General features: G+C 39.6%; 1 protein-coding gene across 1 annotated transcript; it reads left to right on the top strand.

Moving 5' to 3' along the window:
- The first annotated feature begins 3,724 nt into the window (after positions 1–3,724).
- LOC128370908 (multidrug and toxin extrusion protein 1-like) lies at positions 3,725–11,195 on the top strand. Its single transcript, XM_053331092.1, has 16 exons — positions 3,725–3,913; positions 5,079–5,180; positions 5,307–5,375; positions 5,466–5,614; positions 5,793–5,835; positions 5,944–5,988; positions 6,182–6,279; positions 6,441–6,538; positions 7,599–7,780; positions 8,305–8,413; positions 8,692–8,767; positions 9,101–9,170; positions 9,262–9,394; positions 10,568–10,662; positions 10,793–10,869; positions 10,961–11,195. The coding sequence occupies exons 1-16, from the start codon at positions 3,725–3,727 to the stop codon at positions 11,193–11,195; spliced, it is 1,770 nt and encodes a 589-aa protein (XP_053187067.1).
- Positions 11,196–11,886: the final 691 nt, after the last annotated feature.

Below are 11,886 nucleotides of genomic sequence, written 5' to 3'. Positions count from 1 at the left end.
TGTCAACCTTCGTCACGAAAACGGTGAAGTTAAAATTCTCAAAACATTGTCGTCTAGAGAAAAAAACGAATATAAACGATATTTATAGTACACAATGTGAGTGCAGCATCATCATGACTATTTCAAGTCATTTCTATATGACTCACCAAAGAAATTCAAAAGCTCATACATCATCTCAAAAGAGCAGACGGCAAATTTGCTTCTGCTTTAGTCATGGCTGAACGACTTTTCATCTATATCGTCATTATTCTGTGTGATGAGTCCACGCTTCAATTATTTGTGTCTTTGACGAGGTTTGAAATTCAAATGAGGTGCTTGATATTGTGTAGATTTAAGCTGAAAATGTGGTCAAAAAATATGTGATCATTTAAGTCAGGTTTTACCACATTTGAAAACAATACTTCTCAGTAAGGTTCAGCTTCCTCTGAGTGGCTGCCTTTGATTTTTTATTTCTGTCTGTACTGATAAAAGCAAAATTACACAAGATTGCTCACATAAAATAGGGGCAGCTTCGAGCGCATTCATTTTGTTTTTTGACGTACATCTCGTATGCTCGTCCTGTATGTGAATGTCAAGTGTGTGCAGGTGACAGACTGTGAGCATAATCCGCTCTCTTCCCCGCTCCCCTTTTTCTCCTTGTTTCCACCACTGTCTCTCTTTGTGTCTCGCTTGCTCCCTCTGACCACCCTCACACACACTGCCAACGTGAGATAGCCATGTCTGTGTGTCCAGTGCAGTGTGTCATGCGTGATAATCTGTGACGTACGCGTCACGTGCCAGTGGTTTTTAGGGTTCCACGAGAAGCTACTTATTATTATTGGTATAATTTTAGGCATCATCATTATCAGCTAGAGCAGACGTGACGGGCCCCTCTGCGTCATTGGTCCCTCAAAAAACCCTAAAGCTCTCGACGCCAAACCTACACACAACGTAACCAACAAAGAAGAGAAGGGAACACGTCAAAAAATCACTCTGGCACTCTCTCAACATCTCTCCCTTCATCCAGCCTCTCATCCATGGCCTGCACACCCCCATTCTGTGTCCCCTCTGTACTCAGTCTGCCTTTTTTCCCCTCCTCTCTATCAAATGCTCACTTCTTTTGTCTCATCCACTCTTTCTTGTTCCATCGCACTGTATCTTTCTGCATGTCACCCCCTGCCCTCTTCCACTCTCTGGCCGCCATTATCTAAAGCACCTATCTCCTCATCTTTCCCTCAATTCCCCACTTCCACAGTCAGGAAAATTTACACACACAGATAAACGCACACCCTAACACAAATACGGTGACACAGTGTGTGCAAATACTCTCACCCCTCCCAAAACCTTCTTCCATGCACAGACTCAACCCCCCCCCCACACACACACACACACTTTCTACTCTCTCCAAACCCTACCCCCCCACTCTAATCCTAATCACACCACCACCACCGTCATCAGCCCTTATCTCACTCCACCAAATCTGCTGTGACTCAAAACAATTTCCTCTCATTTGCGATTTTACTGCCCACCCCCACCTCCTACACCTCCATCAACCCACCTACCCCCTCCAATAAAACCCTCTCCACCCCCTCAATACCCCATTGCTACCCAACCGGTGCAAACCCCACCCAAAATGCACACAAACACATATACAAATGCACTCACGTACACACACTGTGAACGGTCGCCATTAAGAATGACGGCTCATCATGTGTAAGCGGTGACTTGCCACTGTCATCCAGTGGAGCCCGAGAAGAACTGCAGTGTGACGTCACGGCGGACGCCGGCCCTGCTGGTTGGTGGAACATATTTACGTGTGTGTGTGATTCTGCGCGTGTGGTTGGGATGGGGGAGCCGGAGGATTACAATTTGGTGGGTGGGTGGACCCGGTGAGCCTTGCTGCATCACTGAACCAGACAAATGAATGAGAGCCTACACAAGGTGTCACCCCCTTCCTCTGCCATTGGCCTCCGCTACTTTCCCTTCCTCCTTTCTGTTCTTCTGTGTTATTCTCTCTTTTTTGGCCCCCGAGGCAAAGAAAACAGATAAAATTGCAAAAAATCAGCTCAATGTTTGACAATATGTCGGACAGTATGTTGCAAGTTCGCTCGACTGTGTTTAATGACTTGAATCAGCAGAAGGAGAAGCAAACGTTTAAAACATCTGATTAATTGATTAGAAATCCATTCAAAGTTCAGTGAAGCAGCCTCATGTGCCAGAAATTTGGAGCGTTTGAATTTCAGCAAGAGCAAAACAGCACCACCCAATGGGAGGTTCTCACAGCCACAACCAGACAGAGGAACTCTTCAGTGAGGGCTCTCACTGGGGTAGGTGTCAATAAATGTAACATACTACAACATGAAGTGACAGGATACAAGCCTGTGTGTTGTTTTACTGTGACAGACTTTGTGATTTACCTCAGTGAAGGGGAAATAGAAAATATATGTGTGTCTCTGAGTGACCACTGAGTCAAACATATCATCACTTCTTTCTTTGTCACGGCCATCATGAAATGCTTTTATAGCCAACAGTAGAAGAGGATTTTGTTCGTTTTCATGAGGTCTTTTTTTCTAGCATACAAAATGCAATTATTTGTGATAAGAGAATCAAACATTTCCTTCATCTGTGGTCATTAAAATAAAAGTCTATAACCAGGAATATACTGAAACAATTGTTTCTCAGTCACATTGCCATGTAAGGCAAATTAAAAAATACTAAACTAAAGAAATTCAATAAAAAATAATCAAATTGCTTCAACTCAATGATATGCTATCAAAGACAGGCATCTATTGAAGGCCACTTGTGCATTGTTGTGATAATGATCTTCACACATTAAGGGTGCAGGAGACTAATGAATGAATATGTAAATAAACAAATGTCAATAATTCACATTTGCTGTCTTGTTATCACCTCTATGAAATGCCATAAATTGCTGTTAATTCCCTGTGTTATTTCTTTACTTAAAATGCTCATTCAATAACATTTATTTTAACAATGGATCAGATGACTACATGAAACGTGAAAAAAGGTTAACCCACAGACAACCCACAATATTGAATCTTACAGGAACATTGAGAGTTTGCAGATATGACCAAATCAAAACAGCTATATGCAGAAAAAGGGGCAAAAAATCCACAGATAGGCAGTTATCTGTTTCCATTTTAAACATAACGAGTAGGAAAGACGATGTGTCATTTACCAGTGCAGTTTCTGAAGTCTCCTTTCACAAATTCAAAAAAGCCCAAAAAGTAGCTTTTTCTATGTAATACTCTAAATTATTTTCACTTCCCATCAATGCTCTTTTAAAGGCAGGTTGAAATCCCTGTTACTCATACAGTACAGTGTGTTTAATTATATGTGTATTCACACTTAGTCCAAAAAGCTTTTCATTGCCTTGAACTGTGGTGCTACAGTTCAGTTCATCTGTTACACTGCAGAGTAACTGAGAGAAAAACAACCAGCTTCGTTTTGGCACCGTTTACAGTTTCCTAGGGGAGTGCACAGCTTGTTGGTGGGTCGGGGGTGGAGAGCTCTGACTTGGAGCAATGCTCCTACAAACTGTATATGCCAACTCTCACAGATGTAGAGCAAGGTGGGCGGAGATTGTCTTGGTCATTGATTATTACCCAGGTAATTGGTTATTGATTACTCCCAGCCTTCTTGTCTGTGTCTGAGGGGAACTGTACTGTACATACATCATTCAGTTTGGGATTGAGTTCTGTTTTCTGCCAAATCTGCTTTCAGTATGGAAGATTTACCTACAAAAAATTCATGTAGAGGAGTAAATGGACAGTTCAAAACAGAACAAGCACCTTCTGCTGCTACTCACGGAGTTGACTCATGCTGCAGCGGCTTCCTGAAAAGCATCAAGCTCTGGATACCAGTGGACTACAAGAATGAAACAGTTCAGTTTTTAAAACTGGCGGGACCTGTGGTAAGATTGTAATTAGATGCATCAGTTGACAATTTAATTTTACCCCACCAGATTTAACATTTTAGTAAAGGTTAATGATTGACTCATATTATGAATCATTTTAGAAATAGGACAAATCTTGTGGGGGCTGTTATGAATGTATTTGCCTAAAACCAGCTATTTTTCATAGCTGTTTGCACAGAAGCAGCCTAATAACACATTAAAATGGATATATCTGAGATGCTTTCCATCAAAAAATGAAAAGGGATTTCAAAAGGCTTAAATTCCTATATGATTTATAACATGAGGATTGTTGTATACCTGTAATTTTAGCTATAACAGTAATTAACAGGTTAGTCACAACAACAACAAAAAGTGTGGCCATGATAGGTTGTATTCAACTAATGCAGATTTCACTGTCTCAGTGCACGCTTTAGAGTTCTCACTAGTTCAAATATCAGACAAATGCAGTGTGATATGGTGGCATCAGTCCTAGCAAAGTTTGGTCTTATTCAATGAATACCGGAAAATGTTCACCAAATTTTAAATATTAATCTCACATGCTGTAGCCAAATACAGTACTTTCAGTACCATTACAGTACTTTCACTTTTTTGAACAGATGAGAAAAAAAAATTTCAAAATAGCCCTGAAAACCTTTCAAATGTCTCTCACATCTCAAAATGTGAGTGGGCATAAATCATGGCAATGACATTTTTTAAAACAATAAATCAGAAATAATGTGCATTTTTAAGTGCCCCCAGAAGAGAAAATTATTACTGTGTGAGGAGAAAAATAGTTCAGTGGTTCTGAGAAACCAGCATGTATCCACTTTCCAGCGACTTCTAATCACCGAACAAACTTAAAACTTGATAGGTGAGGGCATTTAGTTTGCCTTTGTGCAAACCTTTGGTTTGATGCCAAAGGTTGTCATAAACATCTACACAAGCAATGACTAGAACTATTTTTACAAAGAATACAAAGTACAAAGGAGCTGCAGCAAAACCAAAGACGTCAGCTGCCGATGAAATACAAACTTTTTCTTACCTCAAGACCTTTTTTTTCTTAATAAACTTGATCAGGCACTATGTATGTAGCATTTAGTTTAATATTTCATTCATGTTTCGGTTACACTTCATTTCTGTTTTCGTGGTCATGAAAACGAGGGAACATGATTTTGTTTTTCAGTTCATTTCACAGTTGATGAGCTTCCTGATCGGCTTCGTCAGCATGGTGTTCTGCGGTCACCTGGGTAAAACCGAGCTTGCAGGGGTGGCGTTAGCGATAGCGGTAAGAGATCTGACAGCATTTTTACTGACAGTCTGCTCTCAGTTATTCGATTACCTATCTGAGGTTTAAATCAGTTTTCCTTTTGTTTGATAATAATTGATTGACAATGTTTTTATTTCAATAAAGGTCATAAATGTCACAGGTATTTCCATTGGCTGTGGTCTGGCATCAGCTTGTGATACTCTCATATCTCAGGTACATCTATGTTTTCAGATCAAGTTTTCCTGCGTTACTCATGACCTTTGTCTTGCACAATTTCTTTTATTTCTGACCCCTTTCTTGCAGACCTACGGCAGTGGTAACCTGAAGCGTGTAGGAGTGATTTTACAAAGGGGGGTTTTGATTCTTCTCCTAGCCTGTTTCCCCTGCTGGGCCCTTCTTATTAACACTCAGCCCATTCTGCTGGCTGTCAGGCAGAGCGCTGAGGTCGCCAGGTGAACATTTTCCACCTCAGTACCAGATGTACACATTTATCACCTTCATCTATTCATACAACAGGACAGACTGAAATAAAATGCTACATATACACACATATAACTCACTCATCAAGTGATCCAGTGTGAATTTTTTGCTCTTAATAACAATGTACTGTTTTTTTAATCTGCCATAAAGACTCTCCCAGCTGTATGTGAAGATCTTTATGCCTGCTCTGCCTGTGAGTTCAGCTTCCTTCCTGTCACCGCATCTATATATGCTGAATTGAATGGTTCTTGTGTTGGATTATCAATGTGATTTATCCTCTATTCATAATTGGATTGTGCAGGCCGCCTTCATGTACCAGCTGCAGGGACGGTATCTTCAGAATCAGGTGCATTTACTGACTGTTTAATCACTGGTGTGAGACGTTATCATGACTGTATTTGAGTGTAACAAGATCCTTGTATGTATGTGTGTGTGTTGGGGGGGGGGGGGGGGGTGACGGGGGTTAGAAATGAACACTGTGAGAAGTCAGCAGGTGTTGAAAAGGCATGTTTTCTAAAACTGCTCGCTTTGGCTCACAGGGTATCATGTGGCCTCAGGTAATATCCGGAGCCCTAGGGAATGTTTTAAATGCAATTATCAACTACATCTTTCTCAATGTCCTGGATCTGGGGGTCGCGTGAGTACACCCATAGCAGTGTTCTCCTTCACTGAGTCATATTATTATTATTAATTATTCAGTCATTTATAAAACGTTTTTGTATGAGAGAGTCAATAACTTTATGCTTCGTATTTCTACCTTTTTTTTATTGTTGCTTAATCCTCTTGACTCCATCAAAGTGGATCTGCAGCTGCCAACAGCATCTCACAGTACTGCTTGGCTGTGTTTTTGTTTATGTACATCAGCTACAGGGGGCTGCACAAAGCTACATGGGATGGTGAGTTGAGGGGATTTCATTACTGTTGGAATAACTTTTTTTCCCAGATAAATTTCCTTGACATGCTGTCTAAACTCACATACACATTGATTCATCTTTAATTTAGTATTTTACATGTTATATTCCATATTAGAGCTGCAGTGATTAGTCAATTAACCGCCACCTTTCCTAAGAGTCTATTTATAACTTTTGAGTCAACTTGAGAAATATGCTCATATTATCTAGTTCCAGTTTCTCAAATGTGAATAATGTTCTTGTTTCCTTAGTCCTCTATGACAGTAACCTGAATATCTTTGGGTTGTGGACTGTTGGTTCAGATAAAACTAAACATTTGAGGTTGCATCTTGGGTACATTAATCAACATTTTTCACCATTTCCTGACATTTTGAAGACCAAAAAACTAATCAATTAATTTAAAAAAAAATCAACAGATAAATTGATAATGAGAATGATCATTAGTTGTTGCAATCATAATCCATATACGTTGAATTATATGCTCACCTGTAGACAAATTGTGTTCAGCTGACCTTCTGTGTACTGGTAAAAAGACTCTAGGATACACTAGCTTATCAATTAATTGGAATTAATCAATTGGAAGTGTACAAATTGAACACTGTCTCTTTTCCAATTAGTGCCAAATTACACAGCTGTGTCAGGAAACCAACTAGAAAATGATTGTGAATTATGGAACCATAAAATAAAGTGTTACCAACCATAATTTGACCTTGACCGTAATAAAACATTTTCTATCCTCTGGATTCACTCTTACCTTGATATCAGTCAGCGTTTATGTTTCTCACAAGCCTCTTACATTATTCATGCTGTCACTTTTACTGTGCTTATGTACAGCCTGCTAGCTGCTAGCATGGCTGTAGACACTAATTTAATCTGTCATCAAATGTTAATGTTACACTTATGGTTGACAGTTTTAGCTCTTTTCTGCACTGGATACATTATAGTGAAAGACATCTCATTGTTCTTCAGTGCAGTATTCACATGGCTGCGTGCTGTCGTCATTATACATGTCGTTGAATTCATCATACCTTCTATAATGTCTCAGGTTGGTCAGGAGACTGTTTGCAGGAGTGGGGTCCCTTCCTCCACCTGGCCATCCCCAGCATGCTGATGCATTGTCTGGAGTGGTGGCTGTATGAGATCGCAGGGTTCCTGGCAGGTTTGATCAGTGAAGTTGAGCTGGGTGCTCAGTCTATAGTTTATGAGCTGGCTGCTATCGCTTACATGGTAACTCCCTTATAGTACATTGTTTTTTTCTTGTGATTAAGACTTCACTCTCACAGTAATTTATTTTAATATTTTTCCACATATGTTTTGGATTAATAGAGTAATATAATTATTAAATATTGCAACTTTGATTGATGAATCAAAACACTTGTTTTCATCTGTTTATTTTCTTACTCCAATAACAGTTTGAACTGTTTGACTACCACTGAGCATTACAGTATCTCAAAGGTTAAAACAATGACATCTTGTATTAGCGCTGTAGAGTTGGCAATCTTCAATGATATAAGACCAAGACTATGGAAGTGTGTAGATTCAGAAATTTACAGGAAATATTACATAAAGTATATGCTTTCACTTCAGCATTATGACATGAACGCAAAAGGGCTTTCTTATAATTCTATTTACCAAATATCTCTGAACACTATCTACCTGAATGATCTTGACCTATGGCACTCATTATCTTGGTGTTTTACTATATTTGGCTCTGAAGTGATTGTTTTCCTTTACTTCATTGTGTCCCATAGTTTCCAATGGGTTTTTCTGTAGCTGCCAGTGTTCGGGTTGGAAATGCTCTTGGTGCTGGGAACACAGAGCAAGCCAAACTATCCAGCAAGGTCTCCCTCATCTGTGCATGTATGATTAAAATATATAGCCTGACAAATTTCCACCACAATGCACCAACACAGGAGGCTAAAGTTGCTGTGTCAAGCTTTGTTACAGAGACCTCTTTGGATCTGTTTTCCTCTGGTCTATAAACCAAAGTTATGTGTCATGTTTGTTAATTTAACCAAGCTTCCTGTTTAGTCTTCTCTTGTGTCACTTGTTAGTTTGAAGAATACACTCATCAAAAATGTGCTTTCATATATTGTCTACATTTTAATAACATGCTGTGTTTCTTATGTCCAATCCAGTTATCGTCTCATGTTTCATTGGTATTTGTCTTGGTGTTTCTAAGGATGTGATTGGTTACATTTTCACCACAGACAAGTAAGTACAGATTTTGACACTTTTGTAACACTCATTTGTTTGTGTCTTGCCTCAGACAGATGATCTAACAGGCAGACCCTTGCAGAGACAGCTAGTATAATGTCAATGTGTAATTCATCATATATTAACCTGAGAACATTGATCCTTGACAGGATAGTAAACTCATCTCCTTGCTTTAGTTATACTTTAGAGCTGCATCAATTTATGATTGGCCAAAAATGAAACTGCTCTGTCACTACATCAGACACAACATCACCTACCTCAGAAATGTTTGCACTCACCTGTCTTTGTCGCAAACACATTTTCATAACTGTATTTGCATTTTGCTTTTAGAGACATTATTCAGAGGGTGTCTGATGTCATGAAGATGTATGGTTTCATCCATGTTGCTGAGGCCTTAGCGGTGGGAACATGTGCCATATTAAGTCACTTAATTCCAGTGCTGGGAAAATAAACCAGGACAGATTTTAGATTTCTTTGTTTTACCTCCACAGGGTGTGACAGGAGGTATTGTCAGAGGAGCAGGGAAGCAAATGATTGGTGCTGTGTCTAATCTGGTGGGTTACTACTTCATTGGGTTCCCCATCGGATTGTCTTTGATGTTCCCTGCAAAAATGGGTATCGTAGGTGAGGACAGATAAAGTACACGTTACACAGTCCAACACATCCTCATACTTAAATGGCCATATGAGTCGAATGTCTGTGCGCTCCAGAACAACCCATAGGAGCATTTTCTAATGTGCCGCCTCTATTGACAGTAATCGCTATACTGTTACAAATCACTCTTGAAAAATAATGTTTTATGATGTGGCATCACTATGGTTAAATTCTGGTTAGGTTTAGGTGCAAAAGCACCTCAACACTCACAATAGAAAAGCGAAGCAAACAGCCATCTATCTATCTAACCATCAACCCAAACTGCCTCCTCCTAATAAGGAAATTTGTGACCTAGTATTGACATCACCTTAACTGCGTTACCTCGCCAGGGCACAATTTGTCCATTAGGCTGAGAGGGGTCCAACTGCCAGACCTCCCTACCTGAGGGCCCAGTTCTATGAGCCTATGGGGATTTTAGCATGAGTAGCAGGGTTCTGTTTCATTAACTACGTAAGCTTTCACCTTAGTGATCCACCAAAATCAGTTGCTGAATCTTCATTCATATTAGATCTACAAGGCATAAGTTAAACGTTTGTTCCAACTTTGGTAAGGCAAAGGCAGTACTGCACTGCCACTGCTTTCTTGGCCGTGCTTTAAGCTTGTGAGGGAAACCAAAGTGACGCACAAAACCCCAAATGACTACTGTACACATGTAAGTAATGTTAGTCTTATGTCATCAAATATTACATTAATGCTGATAATGTATTCATATTTGTATTCAGAGTAAATGCTTTGTTGTTGAAAAGTATTTACAGATCCAACTATTAGCCTATTAGCTTACAACCATAATTTCTCATACAGGTTAGCGAGTTAGCTAACATTAGCTTGCCGTTTACAATGACCAAGAAAATTGACTTCAGAAAGAAAATGCAATACCTTGAAAAACATAATACAATACTCTGACAAGCAGGGGGCAGTAATAGCAACGGGGGGCTCTAATACCTGCATGAGGGGGGCCTGATTTGCTGCAGTTGGACCATCCTGGCGAGGTTAGATGGTGTCTATCACTGAAACATAACTATAGGTTGTTTTTAGCAACTGAATTTTCTATCTTTACTTTTGTTTTTCTTGGGAGGACAGGCCGCAAAGTCTAATCGTATTTCCACTCAAACTAATCAACTCCTTTTTCCACCTGTGTTGCAGGGCTATGGGCCGGCTTTTTAATTTGTGTTTTGATACAGTCCACATTCTTTATGGTTTTCCTTTGTAAACTGAGCTGGAAGAAAGCCACTGAAGAGGTGAGTAACCACTATTGCAGGTAGATTCAACAATGCAAACAACATGTGATTTTAATGTTGCTGTCTGTTTTTCACTTTCTTTCAAATACTTGAAAAATGTGATACAGTTGTTTTCAATATTTCTGACCAGGCACATGTAAGAGCAGGAGTCCACGTTACAGAAAGGAACAAGATCTTTGGGATAGAAAATAATGGTAAACACAAGCTATTGTTATTTTATCTACTACTACATATGATCATCTTTCTGGGAAGAAATGCATGATTATGGTTAACCATGTGTTTAAACTCTCTCCCTCACAGCCCTGGACTTTGGTGAGACGCAAGTAAAAACCAGTAGATCCAGTACTTTAAGTCCAGTAGATGGGAAGCCGGAAGAGCTCCGTGCAGGTCAGCAGCCATCAGATGGCACGGTTCTGTCAGTGAGGCAGCTGGTGGTACGACGTGGTCTCGCTGTGCTGCTCATGTTCATCATCCTCGCTGCTGGAGTCTTCATCAGTGAGCTGCTCATCAGACTGCTCGAATTAGACGAGTGACTACTATTAGACCACATGTGGGCAGTACAAAACAAAGCTCTGTGAGTCTGCCTACAAGAGTACAGATGCATGCTCATGTATTGCAGTAAAACATTTAAGGACCACTGCACTTTTGTCTGTCTACACACACAGCTCTTGGTGTGAAAAGCAATTAGGATGAAATAGAGACAGCTTCCATCATCCATCTCAAACAAATTCCCTTTCCAGACTCCCACTTTTACAATTTCAGGCCATTTATTATGCACTAATGATGACAAAATAGTTGCATTATAATGACTGTAGTCTTACTGAAGACTTTTTTCTGTAATAGCATTCATTAAGAAAAATTAAGAAAAGTTTTATAGTTATATGAGTTAAGATTAATTTTAATTATTACATTATTTTCTGACATACTTCATACTTAAAGTCCTCCTCCAATCAAAAATATGTTTCTTTTCTTTTTGCTTCAGTTGAATGTTTGAGCTTCATAGTGCTGAACGATGTATGTGTGGAGTTTGAAACTAGAAGGCTGTGTTCATCGTCATCTGCTATAGGAGCAAAGTTTGCTCACTTTAAATCAGAGTTTAACATGTGTGCCTATAAGTTAGTTCCAGCTAGATACCAGATTGCCAGAGATCACCGCCTACATATGTCTGGGGATTCCTAAAACAGTAGTTTCTTGAATGGTAGCAAAAACAGCTGCTAGCAAACC

This window comes from Scomber japonicus, chromosome 13 (genome assembly GCF_027409825.1).
Source record: "Scomber japonicus isolate fScoJap1 chromosome 13, fScoJap1.pri, whole genome shotgun sequence".
NCBI lineage: Eukaryota > Metazoa > Chordata > Actinopteri > Scombriformes > Scombridae > Scomber > Scomber japonicus.
Note: the sequence above shows the minus strand (reverse complement) of the source record. Positions and strands in the feature narration are given on the sequence as shown.